Raw genomic sequence first — 21,143 nt, forward strand, 5'->3', positions numbered from 1 at the left:
TTGGTACCCTTGGCAAGAAGAGAAAACGTGTCATCTGTCCACAGCCAGAGTCCTAGCTTCTGCCCTCACACGTCTTAAAAGCTATGTGTGTATTTTTGCACTGAATCCTCCAGGATCCTCATCAAGAAGGTTCTACCAATTTAGGTTTTCAGATCAGAAAACTGAGGTCTGAGAGGTTACGACATTTGTGTCAAGGTCGCAGAGCTAGTACATGGCAATCCCAGGCTGCCACAGCAGTCCTTTCCTGAAAGGAGTCAGAAGCCAGGGGTCAAGTTCCCAGCTCCTTCATCTAGCAGAGCGGCTGACTGTAACTCATGAGCCTGAACCTCAGCTGGATGATGGGACTGTTTATGCCTCCCTCGGGATGAGCTTGAGAGGCAAAGGAGTATGTGCAGAAGTGCTTCATGAAGCGAAAGGGGCTTCAGTTGTGGAGTGTGCGCTCCTCGGTGAATTTTACCTGTTGCCATTTGCACATTTAGAGCTTCCCTCATAGCTCAGTTGGTAAAGAATCCATCTGCAATGCAGGAGACCCCAGTTCGGTTCCTGGGTCCGGAAGATCCCCTGGAGAAGGGATAGGCTACCCACTCCAGTGTTGTTGGGCTTCCCTTGTGGCTCAGCTGGTGAAGAATCTGCCTGCAATGGGGGAGATCTGGGTTCGATCCCTGGGTTGGGAAGACCTCCTGGAGAATGGAAAGGCTACCCACTCCAGTATTCTGGCCTGGAGAATTCCATGGACTGTATAGTCCATGGGGTTGCGAAGAGTCGGACTCCACTGAGCGACTTTCACTTTCATTTGCACATTTAATTCAGGTGAACAGGTGCTGATAGGATCGTGATAGTTTAACACTGGGATTAAATTTTTTTTTTTTAAATGACCAATACAATGGTTCTGAAGCCATTAATGAGGAGGGAGTTAGAAGTAAGGTTAACTAAGCTATGCGTGAGAAACCACATGCGTGCATGCTCAGTCGCTTCTGTCGTGTCTGACTCTTTGTGACCCTGTGGACGTGTAGCCCACCAGGCTCCCCTGTCCATGGGATTCTCCAGGCAAGAATGCTGGAGTGGGATGCCATACCCTCCTCTAGGGGATCTTCCTGACCCAGGAATCGAACCCATGCCTCCTGTATCTCCTGCATTGCAGGCAGGTTCTTTACCACTGAGCCACCAGAGAAACCACATAATAGAGTCTAAGTTTAAAAACCTGAAAACTGCATGAACACACCTGTCATGGCAAGGACACACACCCGAGGGGCGGTTGGCTGACATCAGTGCATCCTGGTCAGGGATCCACACCTCTGGGCTGGCTGGCACTTAGCATTTGAAAGATCCCAATCAGAGCCACACCCCAGAGGCAGCTGGTACAGGCTCTGAGCTAGCACTGTCTCAAGCTACACTAGAATGCTTGTTAATTAGCACAGTGATCTTGCAAAGAGGTTTTTGTGATATCAGTGGTATTCAAGACATGCAATTTGGTGGAAAAATACATTCTTGAAGAAGAACGTAGCATCTGGCTGGTCCAGCAGCTTACACCCTTCAGAGTTCCAGGACTCCAGTTCTGGTCTATCGTCACCTTTTCTGCAGACAATCAGATGAATCCTGTCACTATTCTACTGTGATTACAGCACCTGAGGGACAGAGAGCCAGGCCAGCACAAACCTAAAGCCTAAAGCACAAGTTGAATGCTGGTTTTCAAACCTGCTTATTATTAATTGCACATGGGACAGAATTCAACTATGTATTCAGGCAACCAAGATTTATTGAACCTCCACTATGTGCAAATATTCTGGACACTTGGCATATAACCACAAACAAAATAAGGATGTGACCAAGATTTTGGCCAGAGGCCCGCTGTACTGGAACACACCCTCTCATGTTAAGGGTGTGGGAAGAAAATTAGAGCCTTCACCTACTGCTGATCATCAAGGTTACCAACTGTTCCCTATAGATGCCCTTTAGCCACAGATGGTCAAATTAACTTACATTAGTTCACAACAAGCCACCATGAAAAGTTACCGACATTCATACTGAGATGGACAAGCCTTTATCTTCTCTTAGACACCTAGAGGGTGCTGGTCCTGGGGAAGGATGGAAGCTATCTGCCCCCGCATCCTGCCCCAGGACCAGGCCTGCCGCCTGGACCACCCATTGCAAACTCGGGGCCCTGACCTTTCCTTCTGGGTTCTTTGTGTCCATATAGGCAGCCATGAATAGAGGGGGAAGATGTAACGGCACCTTTTTCAAAGGTCAGACTCACACAAAATACTGCTGCTTAAGTAGGTCCACGCACAAACCTTGCAGCTGAAACCCAGTGAGGCCCCTTGTCAGAGGCGGGGTGTGTGGTCAGAACGATACCAGAATTCTGAGATTCTGCTCCAGGGTTTCCTTCAGCACCAGCACTTTTTCCCCCTATACTTCTATCCATTTTCTGTAAAATTATTTTCTTTTGTCTTCATTTTTAGTTTCTACCTTTATTCTGGGTCAAAACTTTCCTTCAGAGCTTTCTGATGCAGCCTCCCACACACTGTACTACAGACTTTCCGCATTCAACCATGTCTGCAGAGTCTCTATTGCTGTGACTCTGATCTCTTTTCGTTCTAAAGACATTGGACGACATTGAGTGCCGCTTCCTGTTGAGTCATCCGATACCCAGTTTACATGCATACATGAGGCAGCCAGGGAGGAAAGGGCCAAACTTCAGGTGTATACAGTAGGGGATAGGAGTAGATTGAGTGAAGAATGGGAAGACCCTGTATAAAGAAGCAAGTATCAGGGTAATCAAGATTTTGGCTTCCAGGCTACCCAGTCCTTACAAAGGGAGAGACGAAGCAAGAGCCAGTGGACTTAGCAGCACCGTAAAAGATGAATGTAAGGAGTGGGCAGGGAAGAAGGTATGAGAGAATACATTTGTTTATTATAACTTGCCTATTAAAGGAGACCTACCACCCTCCAGTCATTATTAAAAAGAGGAACCTATGGCTGGTCCACTAGAATAAACAGCCTAAATCCTAAAGGGTTCATGGGATTCATCTAGTCTAATATCCCACACCTGCAAAGGGAAAAATAAAGCCCTGAGCACTACCTTGCCCAAGATTTAGTAAATAAAAATAAAGAATGCCTGGTTAAATTTGGATTTCAGATAAACAGTAAGTGATTTTTTAGTAAAAGCATTTCCCAATTATTGCATGGGACATACTGATACTAAAAATGATTCATTCTATAATTTTTATGAAAATACTACCTCCCTCTGCAAAGGTTACTTGGTCAGCTAGTGACAGACTCAGAGCAAGAATCCCGGCCTCTGTCTTTCACGAGGACAGGAATGACTGCGGGGGTTCCAGGAGTCCATCACGTGCCTGAGAGGTCACCGCCAATTCATCACCTCTGCTTATAGGTCCCTGAATGGTCCTAAGGAAACTAATCTATGAAAAAGACAAATTCCATTCAATGGGCGATTTACCTTTTTAAGCTTGATGTATCCAGTATTGGTTTGGGGATCTGTTTCAATCTCCAAACGTCCCTCACTGTCTCCCTGTGTGATTCGATACAGGATTTTAGAACTCCCAGTATGTGGTTCATCAGCGTCTGTGGCCTGGATGGTTAAGATGACAGATCCCACGGCTGTGTCTTCAGGGAAAGTTAGGTTTCCATACTAAGAAGGAAATAGGGGAAGGAAACAATGAGAATGTCCATTGTCATCAAGCACAATTATCAACAAGCAAACTTGCCTCTGGTTTCAGAATGGACACAAGTCATCGTTTACATCAATACTTACCAAGCATGTTTTTCCCATTGATGAGTAGGTTGCAATTGCTTTTGACATCAGTCACACTTGTAGACTGATATCCGTTATACCAAGAAACAGTGTCTCAGAGAGCGACTGATCGGATTCTAAAACAGATTCTCCCACCCACATCCAATATATTTAATAACTGTAACTATCATTATAGTTGTTAGTAATGAGACAGATAAATAGCTCCTATGTATTGAGTACCTACAATGTGACAGGCACTTCACATGTATCATTTTAATTAATTCTTAATCAATCAGAATAGTTGTTAAGAGCCTGAACTTTGGAGTCAAATGGCCTCAGTATGAATCCTAGGCTTGCCACTCATTACCTGGGTGAATTGAAATAAGTTACCTGATTTTTTAAAGTCTCAGGTTCATCCTCTGTCCATTGGACATAATAAAAATGGAAGCTATTTTATGTTTCCTGTTTGGATTTGCAGAGATAATACATATAGAACCTCTGAATGCCTAGCACATAATAAGTGCTCAAAAAGGTAAGCAGCAAGACAAAATGCCCTACTGAATAGCTGTGTCATCACCTCCATTTGACAGAGAAGCAAAAGACTGGAGAGGTGAAACCCACTCCACACAGCTAGTTGGTCACAGAATTGGGGTTCAAACCCATGCTTGTCCACCTCCAAAGCAGGTGCTGTTAATCTCTTACTCCTCCACTGAAAATCCCCCAGGTCACGTCTCTTGGCATCACGATCATGAAGATGATAACAGGCAGGGTCCAGGAGTGGACCACGGCAGCGAAAGAAGTGGACTCACACTTTCTAGAGCCCCGTTTGCCTTTCCAAGCTCTGAGATTCCTAAAGCAGAACTCTTGTTCTCAGTCTAAAAACACTGTCTAGATGTAATGCGAGGAGACTATAACATACAGAAAAGATCAAATACCCAAGAGAATGGAGACGGAGAAGAGACAGGCTCTTCATCTCATGCTCACTTAACCTCAGTGCCTGCTACACAGGTTATATTGTCAAACCTTTTACCTCTGCACACCCTCCTGTAAATCAATTCCCTTTCTTTGCCACAGCTTTATCCTTATTTTGATTTATGAACATCATCACAAGGCTCGGGGCTGCCTCATCACTGACTTCAAACATAACAATCTAGTCAAAACAGCTTCTCTCTCCTCCAAAATAAATAAATAGAGGCATCCATTTTAAGGGAAGCAATGATAAAACTACTGCCAACTTCAAAGCCCACATTACCAGTAAATTAGCTTGAATTCTTCTTGATATAGTCAACTGATCTTTTTTCTCCTGCTCTTTCTGCCCAGTTCTTCTCTTTTTTTGCAAGTGTCCTGAGCACATTCTTTTGGCATAAACCAGAGGTCAGCTTTGTCTTCGCCTTTGTTGTTGTTATTCGGTTGCTCAGTCATGTCCGACTCTTTGCAGCCCCACGTGCTGCATGCAGCACACCAGGCCTCCCTGTCCTTCACCATCTCCCAGAGTTTGCACTGAGTCGGTGATGCCATCCAACCATCTCATCCTCTGTCGTCCCCTTCTCCTCCTGTCTTCAATCTTTCCCAACATCAGGGTCTTTTCCAATGAATCGACTCTTTGCATCAGGTGGCCAAAGTATTGGAGCTTCAGCTTCAGCCCCAGTCCTTCCAATGAATATTCAGGGTTGATTTCTTTTAGGATTGACTGGTTGGATCTCCTTGCAGTCCAAGGGACACTTAAGAGTCTTCTCCAGCACCACAGTTCGAAGGCATCAATTCTTCGGCACTCAGCCTTCAGATACTCTCACATCTGTATATGACTACTGGATTCTTATTCAATTAATGCAAGGTGAGCTTAAATTGCCAATATTTTGCCAGATTTTAAATTTTGACAACAAATTCTTGTTTGAGAACGTAGCAATAATCTATTTATTGTCCTACACACACAAAATATATAAAGGCAAACTGCAAGCAGCCACTCAATTCATCTCAATTTGACAAAGACTGTGCTTACAGCTTTCAAGCAGTCCTTGAAATAAATGAGCTGTTGGCAAAAGTTTATAAACAGATGCTTGCAGATACTATAACAGTGAACATTACTGTCCCCAGAAGGTTTCCACTGAAGACGATGCCTGAGTTTACTAGCAGAGCATTAACTAAGATATTAAATCTGGCATTATCCCTAACTACTGTTTGTGTCTTATTCCAGAAGTGGGGGTCAGGTAATATAAACAAAGTAAAGCAAAAACAAGGTGACAACTACTCACATCTGACTTTTCAAAGATGGGGATCTGATCATTGATATCAATAACGTTGATTTGCACAAAGCAGAGGGTCTTGAAATCTGAAAATCAAAAGCACATCACAAAAATTTTCACTGAAAATCATGCATTGAGATCAGAAATCTGCAAGAAAAACAGTTGGCAAGTACAGTGACAGCCACGCCACAATTTGACTATTGGCCTGAGATGTGCAGAGCAAGGAGTCTCTCTGTTCCCCACCAACACCCACGTGTAGGTCACCAAGGTGGGGTGGAAGAAAACCCTGGGAGAGGCTCCTCTGGGATTCCCGCTCCACCCACCTGCCTCCTCCTCCATAAAAGCTTGTTCCTGAGCCAGGCTTCCTGGGAAGCAGCCTCTGTTTTCTGGCTCGTGAAACTTACGTAGCCTTCAAAGCCCAGTGCAAAACTGTCCTTCTAGAAAGCTTCTTTGAGCATCCGAGAAGGTTGTCTTTCCTTCTCTGAACACTTCTGGCTCTCACTGTGCTGTATCTCTTCTGCCCCCATAAGGGAAGGCCCAAGTGAGGGAGGCACAGTACAATGGTGTGTCTGTGTACAAAGTCGCTTCAGTCGTGTCTGACTCTTTGCGACATTTTGGACTATAGCCTGCCAGGCTCCTCCGTCCATGGGATTTCCCAGGCAAGAGGACGGGAGTGGATTGCCATGCCCTCCTCCAGGGGAATCTTCCTGACCCAGTATTTTACCCAGGTCTTTTACATATCCTGCATCGGTAGGTGGGTTCTTTACCCCTAGCACCGCCTGGGAAGCCCATGATACAATTAGCCCTCTTCCAAGGGCATGCCTACCCAGAGGCAGCTCACAGAATCCTGGAAAGTGGCTTTGAGGGGTGGGTTTGACAATTCAGAGACCTAGTCAGAGACAGCAGTTCAACCTGGATCCAAGGTGAGCGTGGAGTACCAGTAGAGATGGGATCCCCAGAAAAACAGCCACATGAAGCCCAACAGGATGGGATCTTTTGTTGAGGTTTCCATTATTCCAGCCATGAAGCCTGTATTATACAATGGCTAAGGCTTTGGGCTCTGGAACCCCACCACTGAAATTCTGTCTCTGCTACTTATCAGATGTGTAAGAGGTTGGTTATGTTACTTGAAATCAGTGTGAGGCAGTCAGTTTATAAAATGTAGAGAGCAACAAAATCAAGGTTCTCATCCTAACAGACACCGCTGGCACTCTGTGCGTATCAGGCGCGGCATTAAGTGCTTTGCTTACGTGACTCATTTCATCTTCACTCTGACGCTGTGATGTAGGTACGATTGTCATTTTCATTTAGGTCACAACCGAGGAAGCCAAGGGCAACTTGACCAAGGTCCACGTGCTCGCCAGTCCTCTCCGTCTGCTCCCTGCCCTTCACCCTGCTCTGTGCCCTGGGGCTGCCCTTAGGAACAGCATCACTGGGCATCCTGGCCCTCTGGGTAGCGGTTGAGCTCTACCAGGGGGAGCACTGGCAGGAGGTCTGAGGAAGGGCAGGAGCACGGAGTCAGTCTGGCTCCCACTGCCAGCAGCTTCCTCTAGAGTCACAGCCCCAGGCCCAGGGCCTGCTCCTTCAGGGAAGGGCCCTTCCCTTTCCCTTCTCACTTTGGGGTAAAAATGACTCCATGGTGCTTCACACCTCCTGCTGGCTTCCCGTAACCCCTACCCACAGCTTTACAGATAATCCCTTCTTTACTCTCTTTTTGGTTACTTCTTTGAAGAGGGCTTTCTTTTCCTGGGATACTGACAAACATACTCAGGCTGCAGAGCTCCAGAGCTTGTTCTCAACACACCAGACACAAGGCCAGGCGTGTAACCTAATAATAACCATCTTATAAATAAGTGGATGCTAATTAAAGCTGGGTCCAGTCCCCAGGACATTTGTAGACAGCAAGAATGGCTGGAGATTTGGAGAGGTCCCAGGGCCTGAACTCACCACTTGCCTGTTCCACGTAAGCCTCATTTGGACCAGCAGTGAGCCTCGTGATTTCATGTAAATAAAATCACTTCCCTGAATTTATGTAAAACTATGCTAATTATAGCCTACTGACTAATTTTCTGTAGTATACTATTGAATGTTTAATTCCATCAACACACATACACCCGTATATTTACATATAAATATATTGCATAATCTGGTCCATATAGTCTCTAGATGTATTCATGTATATAGACAATTTGTCATCTGATTTCCACTTTATGCTCTTACGGCATTAAACTGCTTTGGGTCTCCATGCATTTGCACATGGACTTTCTTCTCCTCTATAAGCCTTTACACTGTTTTGTAACTTGTCATATTCATCCATCGAAAGTCAGATTAATGACACCTCTTCCAGAAAGCTCTCTTAGGTCTCTCTCCCTCTCCACTGAGTCACTCATTGCTTTCATGGGCTACCTTGTACATATTCCTTATAATTTATTTATTCACTTGTCCGTCTCCTCTACCAAAAGTGCTCCTTGAGGCCAGACACCGGGTCTTATTTATTTGTGCATTCCCAGTACCTTGAATGGTGCCTCAATCAAGCTAAATGCTCAGTAACCACTGGAAGAATGGCTGGCTAATGGTGTGAAATTGTCAGCTCATCACAGACAGGGATAATTTATTATACCCACTTTCATTGTACCTCTTAGCATAATGCTAAGCATTATGTTAGGCCCTCTATATTTGCCGAATTACTATGTCTCAAATGTTCTGCTTTGGGGGCCTGGTAAACCCCAGGACTCTCAGTTCTCTTTAGTATCTCAACATCTGGATAAAGAAAAAAAATACGAAGCACAACGTGAAATGATGCTCTTTAGTATAGCATACCTATATAATCTCTCTTTCCTAGCATAATAATTACTGAACTACTTGGTTCTTTAAGACTCAGGACCAGTTAACTCGAAGAAAGATTCTTAACTTAAAAGTACTAATGACCCTAAAACAGGCCTGTCTCTGAGGTCGAGCATGTTTGTGTGTCTGTGCAATTTATCTGAGAACATATGCATTTGTTTAGGAATTCATAGTTTCCATCAGATTCTCAAAGGGTCTCATGACTTAGCAAAGATTAAAAACCACTTGCTTTGAAATTGTATAAAGTATAAGGATGAATGTTTCCTGATATTGTCAAATGGCCAATTAGAAGCTAATAGGAGAAGACAAAGCTTTCCAAAAGTTCCTTCACAGTCATACAATAGAAGCCTTTGAGTCTGAAAGGGAGACTTGAGAAATACAACTAACTGTCTTGTTTGTGATCACGGTGGCCATGACAACGAGGCTTGCCAACAACTTCTAACAACAGGGATCTTAACTGACAACATGCTGCCGGGCTCTGAACTCCATCACCACGTGTGCACCAAGACCTTGCTTCCCATTGGCTGCCCCAGCAGTGCCTGAACAAGGCAGGCAGGCTAAGGTAGGCCTGCTTTGGGAGACCACAGACTCCTTCCACAGCCAACCTCGGACCTCCGATGACCCTGCCGAACTTCCCTTTGACCGGGAGTTTCCCCAGCACTTTCCTTCCTTCCCTCCTTCACTCAGGGTCAGGCTCGAATTGAGGTGTGATGGCTCTTCCACACTTCTCTGTATCCCTTTCCATTTTTTCTCATAGGCAGTTCCCCTAATAAAATCTTTATATATTTAATCCCCTCGTGGGCATCTGCTTCTCAGGAGACAAACATAATCACATTTTCTGAGCTGCAACTCTGGCCATTACCATGTTGGCTTCTGGGCTTGTTTTATGTGGGAAGCAAGACCTTTTTCAATGGTAGCCTCTGTAACACACCCAGGCATTAGAGCAGCCTAACAATCACAGCTAGAAAGAAAACAAGTGTTTTCACTCGACACCGTGAAAGCGATACTAACCTTTGTCAGACACCTCTATGGTCAGGTTGTACTGCGGAGTGTCCCACTTACGCAACAACTGCACCACTAACTGGAGTATTCCAGAGTATTCTTGGACCAGGAAGAGTCCATCTTGAGGAACTTTGGGAGTTTGATCCACAATTCTGTATTCTAAAACACTGTTGATAGTGTCTTGTTCATCCATGTCGTGAGCAGTAAGAGTTCCAATACTGCTCCCTATAGGGAAAGAAAGAAGGAAACCCGTCCATTAATTTTTTTAGCCTATTAAAAAATGGCTTCCGTGGAGAATCGGGTTCCTAGAAGGCACTAAAAGGAAACGTGAGAAGCAGAATAAAGTTCTTACATTGATGCTGGTGCTTCTCACCTTTTCAGCAGTACAGTGTGTGGAGCAGCGTCTTAGTTGGCTGCATGTGTGTGTGAGTCGCTAAGTCGCATTTGATTCTCTGCGACCCCATGGACTGTAGCCCGCAGGGCTCCACTGTCCATGGAGTTCTCCAGGCCAGAATACTGGAGTGGGTTGCTGTTCCCTTCTGCAGGGGATCTTCCCAAGCCAGGGATGGAACCTGGGTATCCTGCATTGCAGGCAGATTCTTTACTGTCTGAGCCACCAGGGAAGTCCATTTTTAGCTGGCTAGGGCTTGCCATAAAAAAATTTTTTTAAAAAGTGACCACACGATGGATGGCTTTAACAACAGCAATTTATTTTCTCAGTTTCTGGAGACTAGAGGTCTGAGAGCAATTGTGAGAAGGACTGATTTCTTCAGAGATCTCTGGCTTATAGACGGCCATCTGCTGCATGTGTTTGCACATGGTCTTCCCCCGTTCTGTGTCTATTCAGATTTTCTCTTCTCAGAAGGACACCAGTCATATTGGGTTAAGACCCACGCTAATGACGTTGAAGACCGTGTCTCTAAATGGTAGTCCCCCTTGAGGTGCCGGGGGCTAGGACTTCACCATATGAATTTGGGAGGACCCAAGTCAGGGTCTTGAACCATCCTGGATGTGGAGTGGGCCCTAAATCCAGAAGAGACGACAGAGACACTCACAGAGGAGGAGGCAATGTGAAGAAGAGGGCAGAGACTGCGGCAAGGCCACCATGAGCAGCCAACGAATGCCAGGAGCCACCAGGGGCCAGGATTCTCCCCTCGAGGGCACCTTGACTGCAGGCTTCTAGCCTCCAGAACTGTGTGCGGATACATTTCTATTGTTTCAAATCTCTGAGTCGGTGGTCATTTGTTACGGCCGCCCTCAGACACTAATGCACAAGGCAAATGGTAAAACTAAACAAGGACAAGCCAACTGTGCTGAATTCTAAGCAAGTTTCTGGAACAACAGCAGAGACTGACTCCACCCCCAAGATAAAGACAGCACGGGCCGAGAGCAGGCTGGCGTCCTCTCCACCTCGCTGCGGTTTATGGACCTAAGTTTTATTTCTGTGAGTGTCTCAGTCCAGGGAGTTCTAGAAGTCTGGCCACAACGCAGTGCTCTACCCAGGTCTGTCTGGATGAGCTCTGATAGATGCTGGGTCATCTTGCTGCATGAAATGGGAATTGTGTGTTTCTCTACGCACAGCCAGAATTCCACGTGAGGGCTAGAACTTGAATATGTATCCCCCTTGTGGAGTTGGCTTTATCCCCTCGCCCTGTTACTTTGCATCTACTGATTCACAGGGAGATTTGGAGGGTTTTGTGAGGGGAGGAACGAAAGTACCTATGTTATGCCTCTAAGAGGGTTGCCCTGGCAGACGTGTATCCTGGCCAGGGAAGGAGAGGCATCAGAACATGTGTCTAGCATGGTAGCAGCTGCCATTTCTGCGTGCTCACAAGCAACCAAGTCACCTTTGCAACCTGCATCTGCCCTTGTAAGAAAAGCATCTGCGTGCTGGAATGAAAGTGCGTCTCACTAAATTCTGTGGTGGTTTGGTGTCTGAGGGCTTCCCTTGTGGCCCAGCTGGTAAAGAAGCCACCTGCAATGAGGGAGACCTGGGTTCGATCCCTGGGTTGGAAAGATCCCCTGGAGAAGGGAAATGCCACCCACTCCAGTATTGTGGCCTGGAGAATTCCGTGGGCTGTATAGTCCATGGGGTCGCAAAGAGTTGGACACGACTGAGCGACTTTCACTTTCACTTTGGTGTCTGAGCAGCCCTACTCGGGACCCTTCCCTTGGCAAGTGAGCGTAACACAGGGGACACCGGTCTCCCCTCACTGCGGGGGAACCCTCCAGCAGTCAGAGACACCAGGACTGTTCGGCATCACTGACAGGGAAACTCCAGTAGGGGGCGCCACTCAGTGGGACCAGAGAACTTTATGAATGAGCCGGGAGTGAAAGAAGTGTCATGTCTCCGAGTGACAAAAGCTAGGAATAAGTGGCAGCCCAAACTGATTCAGAGGTACATACAGTATCTCTTGGGGCACCGAGAAATACTTTGGGGAGGTGGGGCTTTTATGAGAGGATAAAGTTCTGGTGTGAATACAAAGGCGTTGGTGGCAAGTGGGATTTCAGAATTAAAGTTGGCACTGCTGAGACTTGGGGACATGAGTCTCACAAGTTTCTGGCTGATACAAGACACCAAACAGGAGAATATAAATATACTAAAGAATAATCTGGTATTTTAGTGAGCTAGACAGGGCCCCAAAAGGCAGGGGCATTTTTGGGGGAGTATCCTTCTAGGCTATATATATTAGAATAGACTCATTCTGTGTTGATTTCTAAGAATTCCTGATCCATTAAGTCCACAACTCAAGACTGTGAAATATTGTTACAAAATAAATGATCACTTTTGGAGAGGCTGCACCCTTGAACAATTTGTTTTCCCAGCAAGGTAAACTAGTCTCAGAAAACAAGTACTGTCCTCCTCCCCAGTAATGCAGGCCACCACTACGATGGCCCCCAGCAGTCGCCCCACCCCTGATAGTGACGCCTTGGTGGAACTTCCTCCTTTTGAGTGTGAGCTGGGCCTAGTGACTCATTTCTAATGAATATGGCAAAAGTTATGGGATGTCACTTCTGAGATTAGGTTATGAAAAGACTGACTTTCATCTTACTTGCCATTTTTTTTTAAACTCTCTCTCTCTCTTTCTGAATGTCCAGATCCCTAACTCAGAGAAACTGTGAGATAATAAATGTTTGTTATTTTAAGCTGCTAAATTTGGGGGCAGTTTGTTATGCATCATAGATGAACAGATACACTAAATGTTGGGCCCTACACAAAAATACTTGAGGTATCATCTACAGAGGTTTTCAAAGATCTTCTGCACAACCAATGAGCTCGGCAGTAAGGAGTAATAGGTAAGAGGTGTCCCAAATCCAGTGAAGTCATAGAACTCCCAGAAATCAGTGTTCTAATAGTAGCTGTCCCTGCACAAAACTAAAGCTATCCTGGAATAGTACAAAGAAATGAAGCAGGTCAAGAATAGAAGGACAAAAGCAGATAGAAACTGAACTTCATCTTTAAGCCCCATGAGCTTTTATCAGCTTCCTAGAGAGGGTCAATTGCAGGGTATCTGGCATGGAGTGTGAATGTTTGTTTAAATTATTTAGCAAATTTGATGGGATTACATCTGTCACTGACTTTTTTGGAAGGCAAAAAAAGAATCTATGGGAAAACTGTGCAGATGAGATAACGTTACACATTTATACAGGATGCTGGTGCAAGTGGTTATGGTGCTCACGGCAGGTGTAGGGGTGTAAGTAGCGACAGGAGTGGTAGTAATGGTAGAGGCAGGAACCGCGCTATGAGTAGGGGTGGTAGTTAGAAAACTCCAGTTTTAGAACCCTTCTCAGACACTCCCTGAACTGAAATACTGTACCCGTGTGAGTCCCAAAATGCATTCTACCTCTATGCTGTGTTGGGCATGGACAACCGATCCCCAGTCACGTTTATCTGCCACCATTTACCCAACAGGGAGGAGAAAGGGATTACAGAGTTAAAGAAACAGACACACACTTTCTTACCTATTTGTTCATTCTCCTGGACCTCAAGTACAGTCACTGGAGATGGACACGTGGGTGGATTATCATTAATGTCTTTCACTTTCACTTGAATTTTCAGTGGGATCGAGAGTGATTTTCCCTGCTCATCCCTTGCAACCGCATAAAAAACATACTATAACAAGAACAGAGGTAAAACATGACTCCATCATCATCTTTTTTAAAAGGCAGAGAAAACAACTGTTTCAAGACTATTCCATTTATCCCTTTATTTTCCATTCATTTAGAACTGCGAAATGAGAAAATATAAAATGGATTGAATTTGTGGGGTTATTTCCATGCCTTTGCGAGCAATAAGGCACTGAGGTTCAGAACACAGTTCTGGGGGTTTGGTGGCGGTGGTGTGGGTGTTCAGTAAAACCCTCTCTGCCCTCAGGTCTCCGCGGGCTCAGGGTCTCGTCTCGTCACCCGTGAACCTCCTCTTAGATTTACTCACTGCGTCCTTTTCTTCTCGGTCCAAGGGCTGAGTCACATAAATATCTCCTTTCTGGTCTATCGAAAATGGAAATCGTGGTGTGTTCTCCTTGTCCACTAAGGAGTATAGAGCACCTGGATCATTCCACTGCACCTACAGGGCCCAGAGCAAAATGTGAGGAAAGACAGTCCCGGACGGACAGAACTGGAAAGGAAATAAACAATTTTCTAGCTCTCCGTTTGAAATTTCTGACGACCTTGTTTGGATGTCTGTGGTTTCTTATAACTGCTAAATTACATTTTTCATTTTCAACCTAAAATAATCCCTCCCCCTTTTTTCCTTTTCACTGTTGTATTGCTCCAGATAAGCACATAGCGGTATTTCCCTTCCCTAAAGCAATTCTTTGTGAACCCTCTAAAGAGTCTATAGGTTGTTCATTTGGAAGCCTGGTTGTGAAGACTTCCTGTCATGAAACACCACTTTAAGAAACAAGATGCACTTAATGTCTGGCATTATGTGAGGACCAAGCCATGATGAATGACAAGCTCCCAAAACTCCCCAGTAAAGACAGGAGACACTCTCAATTCTTCATCATGCTGTTATTTAAAACAAGTGATACATAAATAAAGAACATCTCTCCTTTAAATATTTAATCTCATAGACTTTAGGGATAAGAATATTTGCCAACTCCCAGTGTTGTTTTGTAAATAACTTGGAAAAAATAAAATCAATAAACTCAATAGTAAGTCCCGTCCACTTGCTACAGACAGAGCCTAGCCTATGGGATAATCTACTTACTACTAATAACAGCACTTATTGAGGGTTGTGCCCCATTCCAGACATAATACTAAACACTTTAAAGTGTCTCATTAAATCCGCAAACAGTCCCATCCGGTAGAGACTATTGTTACCCGAATCTTATAAACCGGGAAACTAGCACGCAGAATGTTTAAATGACCTGCCTAAAGTCCTACACTAACTGTTTTCTCAAAGACAACTTGGGAAGGGTATCAAGGAGCCACCACTGTCCTTTTCTAGTTACTTAAGCTCCAGGCCAAAGGTTATGCTCTTGGTTGTAAGCAAGCGCCCGTTACGCCCTACGGATTCGGCCGAGTTCTTCCATCTTCCCCCCTCCACTCTTCTCCCTCACTTTGAAGACACACCGAGTACTTTTCCCAGGCCTGGGTATTGGCTGTGCTCTTTATATTTTCTTTTCTTCGACAGTGCTATGAAAAACTAAGTATATGCATTTTTTTTTTTTAGCATTTATAAATCCTTATGAAGGCAACGTGAATAATAAATGGGAAGACTTTCATGAAGGAACCAAACTGAAATTCTTGGAGAAATGAGTCCTGATATACTTTCTTATCTGGTAAAGCAGAATACGTCTTGCTTTCGTTTTTTTTCTTCTGAAGGTGAAATTCATTAATTCAACATTCAGTAAGTGGGAAGCTGCTATATAACGCAGGGAGCCCAGCCTGGCGCTCTGTGAGGGCTGGGATTGGGGGGAGGGGGGTGGCAGTGAGAGGGGGCTTCAGAGGGAAGGGATATATATACAGTTATGACTGATTCTCGTTGTATGGCAGAAAACAAACACAACTTTGTAAAGCAATTATCCTCCAATTAAATAAATAAGTAAATTTGTAAAAGGAGGTAAAATATTTTTCACGTTAAAAACCTTCAATAAATAAAAATCTTAAGTTAGAAGAAAGATACAACGGGATGGGCCCCAGGACCCCTTAACAATAGCAGTACCATTAAAAAAAATATATATAGGAGTACTAGAGACCAGAACTGCCTCATAACGTTAATAACTTTTATCTACTTCCACAGATACTAATTAACTTCTGTCACACCCTAAAGAGCTGTCATTATCCCCATTTTATTGGTGAGAAGTTGCCTCAACTTCTCATAAACAATAAATGACTTGTTTATGCTTCCCTGGTGGCTCAGATGGGAAAGACTCTGCCTGCAGTGTGAGAGACCTGGGTTCAATCCCTGGGTTGGGAAGATCCTCTGGAGAAGGAAATGGAAACCCACTCTGGTATCCTTGCCTAGAAAACCCCATGGACGGAGAGCCTGGTAGGCTACAGTCCACGGGGTTGCAAAGAGTCGGACACGACTGAGCGACTTCACTTTCACTTTCTTTGTTTATGATCAGTCCTTGAGGTAATAGAGCAAGAATGTGGTTTTGCTTATCTGCTTCCAAACCCAGTGATCTTCCACTGACTCACAGCTTTCTGTGTCAAGAAATCTCCTGATCTCCCAGGAAAGATCAGATCTGGGTTGGCCCCAGAGTGGATTTCCAGGAATTAAAGCAGGAAGAGAAGGCTCAAAGTGAGACACAGGTGGGACCAGGGGAGGGTCTGAAGGGAGAGGGGAGGTACCTACAGGGGATGGCGTTGGAAAGGGGGTGGGCTCCAAAGATAAAAGTTGTCTACTCAGCTCTTACTCTTGGCCAGTCCTATCTCTGCCCCTCAGCCTATGATGGGGCAAATCTTTCACACTGAGATTTTCCCCACCGGAATAAGAAGCAACATTTCAAAACTAATTTGCAGTCTCAAATTCAAATCATGCACATGTACCATATACAACTCAGCCATATTCTACACTATAGACAAGAAAAAGAAAATAGCATTATCTACTTAGAAAATGAAGGTGAGTAAAGTTCTCTTTTAAAACTCAAATATATGTAAGTTGGGCTTCCCTAGTAGCTCAGATGATCAAGAATCTACCTGCCATGCAGGAAACTTGGATTCGATCCCTGGGTGGGGACGATACCCCACAGAAGGAAGTGGCAATCTGTTCCACTACTCTTGCCTGGAGAATCCCATGGACAGAGGAGCCTGGTGGGCTACAGTCCACAGGGTCACAAAAAGTCAGACATGACTGAAGTGACTTAGTGCACATGAATCTAAGTTGGTACAGTCCAGAGTTCACTCATGATGGCAAACTCCAGAGACTTGTGGTCAGAGATTTTGTTTATTTAGTTTGCTTTATAATGATACTATGCAAAAACATCAGTGAAGACCATGAGAGTGGGCCCCTACAATGTGAGTGCATTGATTGGGCAGGCTGTTAGCATTCCCTGGGCACTACCTGAGTGATTTTAACGGGGTAAGGTTCAGTCGAGTTTTCTTCAATCTCCACAGGTTCTGGCGGTTTCCAAATGTTCTCCTTCACCGTAATATCCACATGCACGCTGTCAGTGAAGGAATGCTCACTCAGGCCTCCCATGTCTTCCACTGAGACCAGCAGCTTATAGGAAGGATTCTTCAAAGGATCCAATTCCTGGGATCCTATGGGAAGTAGGAGAGAAGAGAAAAGGAAATGTCTCTGAAGATGATATAGATCTAGGTCATTTGTATTGATTCAGAGAGTCCCTTGAGGGCATCACTTAACTCACCTTGTGGAGTAAGTGAAATTCCTCCTGTTTGGTTGTTGATCTGAAAGTACATGACATTGTTGACCTTGGGAAGCTGCATGATAATCTGATAAATAAGTTGGCCATTGAGTGTGGCTGGATCATCCAAGTCTGTAGCATTGACATAGATAAAGGGCTTTCCTGTTTAACAAAATGTACCCAGAAAAAAAAAAAAAGATATTTAGATATTAAAAAAAGATGTTAAAAGATATTTTTTAAAGATATTAAACCAACCATAGACACATTTGCCTTCCAAGGGGCAGAAATAGAGTGGAGGAATGTGCCATAATTCATATTAGTGTGGAATAAATCTTTATTCTGCTCCTTTTTCCTAGGATGAAATTCCTTAAAGTATGGTCCAGGAACCTCTAGGGGTCTTTGAGACTGTTTTTAACGTCATACATGTATAAAAGACCCATCCAAATCACAAGATAAATTGATGCATTTTAGCATAAAGGAGTACCCCAAAAAACATTGATACAGTTTCAGATTCCACATTGCAATCAACAATAAACTATCCCTTGCTGAGTTTTGTCTCGTATCAAAGACTATTCACAGTAATCTGAAAACACTGTTACAGTACTCCTTTTTTCAACTACATACCTGCCTAAGGACAGTTTTTCTTTAAACGTTTCAACCAAAACAGTATATGGCCACAAAATGAATGCAAAAACAGACATAAGAATCCAATTGTTCTCAACTAATCCAAACATTAAAGGATGTGCAAAGACTAAAACAATGCCATTTTCTTAATAATTCCTTCTGTCTTTGAAAATACAGTTCTTTTTATTAAAATATGATAATTACTTTAGATCAATTACTAAATAATTTTTCAATTTCTCAGTTTTGATTTCAAATATGATAAATATTGGTAGATATAACCAGTGATATAGTGGAGCCAACTGGTACAACCCAGTTGAATTTCCAGAAATTCTGTGAGTCAATTATTAACACCATTGGTAGTTTAAAATGAGTTGTGGTGGGAGTAGTTATACCACAGAAATTGACAAATGCTACAAATCTGAGGTTTTTTTCCCACTCCCAGATAGACAGCTATTAAAATTTGCCAGCATACTACTGGATATAAGCCATATATCCTTGGAAAAGTTCCTTAGAGCCTGTAATAGTTTTTAGGAGAATACAAGGGCCCTAAGACCAAAAAGTTTGAGAACCACTGAACTAGAAAATCCTATTGGTGAAGAATAAGACCTGCAAGATAATTACTTAGCACAGTTCAGCAGTGAACCTTTGGTATGCAACCTCAGAGACAGAGACACATGAAATTACTCCACATAATAAAGTGAAAGGAATACTCTTCCAGAGTTATTGGAAGTGGGCGTTGAAAAATGAGAGAGAACATTAAGTAACACAGAAGGAAGTTTGAGAGTGAGTCGATGGAAATGGCCAAGAGTCTTTCTGAGAACTCAAAGTCTAATATTCAGGTTTATTTTGTGCACTGTTATGACAAGATGCTCCTTCATTTCTCTAAATCTTTAGTAAAGCCTACCACACACACCGTGATTGCAGCCATGAAATTAAAAGACGCTTGCTCCTTGGAAGGAGAGTTATGACCAACCTAGATAGCATATTCAAAAGCAGAGACATTACTTTGCCAACAAAGGTCTGTCTAGTCAAGGCTATGGTTTTTCCAGTGGTCATGTATGGATGTGAGAGCTGGACTGTGAAGAAGGCTGAGCGCCAAAGAATTGATGCCTTTGAACTGTGGTGTTGGAAAAGACTCTTGAGAGTCTTCTTTTGGACTGCAAGGAGATCCAACCAGTCCATTCTAAAGGAGATCAGCCCTGGGTGTTCTTTGGAAGGAATGATGCTAAAGCTGAAATTCTAATACTTTGGCCACCTCATGCGAAGAGTTGACTCATTGGAAAAGACTCTGATGCTGGGAGGGATTAGGGGCAGGAGGAGAAGGGGACGACAGAGGATGAGATGGCTGGATGACATTACTGACTCGATGGACGTGAGTTTGGGTGAACTCCGGGAGTTGGTGATGGACAGGGAGGCCTGGCGTGCTGCAATTCATGGGGTCGGAAAGAGTCGGACACAACTGAGCGACTGAACTGAACTGAATTGAACTGAACCGCACACACCTAGGCTTTGATGAGGGGATTTCCTGGAGATAAAAGGTAAGAGAATTGTGAAAGGATGAGCCCTAGCTAGGAGCTGGAAGTAAGAGAAGAAAAAGAACTAGGAGCCAGCAGTGACCATGAGAATGTGGATTCCTGGGAGGGTGTGGGGAAGTAAGCTTACCCTTTCAGAGTGTTCTAGAGCTGTGTGTGTATGTGTGTGTGTGTGTGTGTGTGTGTGTGTGAATTGCTCAGTCATGTCCTACTCTGATGACAACATGGACTATAGCTGCCAGGCTCCTCTGTCCATGGAATTCTCCAGGCAAGAATACTGGAGTGGGTTGCCATTCTTTTCTTCAGGGGATCTTCCCCATCTAGGGATGGAACCCAGGTCTCCCACATTGCAGGCAGAGTCTTTACCGTCTGAGACAGCAGGGAAGCCCCTCTAGAGCTGTAAGGTATTCTAAATCTCATCCAAAGATAGTGGTCCTTAACTGGGGGTGATTTTGCCCCCAAGAGATATTTGAAAATGTCTGAAGACATCTCGGCTATCAAAGCTTGGAAAGGAAGTGTTGCTCCTGGCATCTGATGTGTAGATAGGTCAGGGAAGCTGCTAACATCCTATAATGCATAGAACAGCAGCCCCTGACCAAAAAAAAAGAAAAACAACAACAACACAAAAAAGAATTATGGAGCCTAAGATGTCAGTAGTGCCAACGGTGAGAAATTGTGCCCTAGAGCAATGGGGATAATAAAACTAATCCCACAGGATTGCTGTGAAATTTAAATAAGATAAATAAAATTTAAATAAGATAGTAAGTGCTTAACGAATGATAGCTATAGCTGTTAACCACACAAATCTGCCATTCTGCCAAATATCTCCAGGCTCCTGCCTATTACCTGGGCGAGAATTCTGCCTTACTGAGCCTTCATAATGTTGCTGGAGAAACACAGGTCGGTTGTCATTGATGTCCTTCACTTCGATGGTGACAGGGACTGGGCCCTCCACTGTATTGCCCTGAGCATCCAGGGCTGAGACCTGATGTTGACAGGAAAAGGAAAGCTTCTCGGTGAGTCTGAACCTCATATCATACACCCAAAAGTCACTTGAAGGAAATTAGAGCCCAAATAATCAATGGTCTGATAACTACAGGGGAGAAAGACACCCATAAAAGCCCAAATTGGGAGCTGCTAAAATAGAGGCCCTATCAGTTAAGCCAAGCTAATCATGACTGTTTTCCAGCAGTGGGATATGCTGGACACTGGATATGCTGTTTTCTAAATAGCTAGAGTCAGTGAAATAAGAACACTTTGACCCTTGAGGATATGGAAACATCACGTGCTGTTACAGAGGCATTTTAGTGGTCAATCTGCATATTTACTA

The 21,143-nt window shown here is 44.1% G+C and overlaps 1 protein-coding gene across 7 annotated transcripts in view; it reads right to left on the minus strand.

Annotated features, from left to right (window-relative positions):
• Positions 1 to 21,143, minus strand: part of CDH17 (cadherin 17) — an 88,227-nt gene that overhangs the window by 25,703 nt on the left and 41,381 nt on the right. For 6 of the 7 annotated variants that reach the window (XM_086335313.1, XM_086335314.1, XM_086335312.1 and 3 more), the window contains 8 exons: positions 20,660 to 20,798; positions 17,661 to 17,819; positions 17,354 to 17,553; positions 14,276 to 14,407; positions 13,804 to 13,954; positions 9,850 to 10,065; positions 6,004 to 6,080; positions 3,458 to 3,649 (listed from right to left, as the gene is read on the minus strand). In XM_086335313.1, the coding sequence (XP_086191439.1) occupies positions 3,458 to 3,649; positions 6,004 to 6,080; positions 9,850 to 10,065; positions 13,804 to 13,954; positions 14,276 to 14,407; positions 17,354 to 17,553; positions 17,661 to 17,819; positions 20,660 to 20,798 (1,266 nt within the window). Of the gene's footprint in view, positions 1 to 3,457; positions 3,650 to 6,003; positions 6,081 to 9,849; positions 10,066 to 13,803; positions 13,955 to 14,275; positions 14,408 to 17,353; positions 17,554 to 17,660; positions 17,820 to 20,659; positions 20,799 to 21,143 lie in introns of those variants that run through there. The other variant, XM_086335318.1, reaches the window with a different exon arrangement.

The sequence above is a fragment of the Bos grunniens genome, chromosome 14 (genome assembly GCF_055505025.1).
Source record: "Bos grunniens cultivar Pamir isolate PY7600 chromosome 14, Bosgru_T2T1.0, whole genome shotgun sequence".
NCBI classification, from domain to species: Eukaryota; Metazoa; Chordata; class Mammalia; order Artiodactyla; family Bovidae; genus Bos; species Bos grunniens.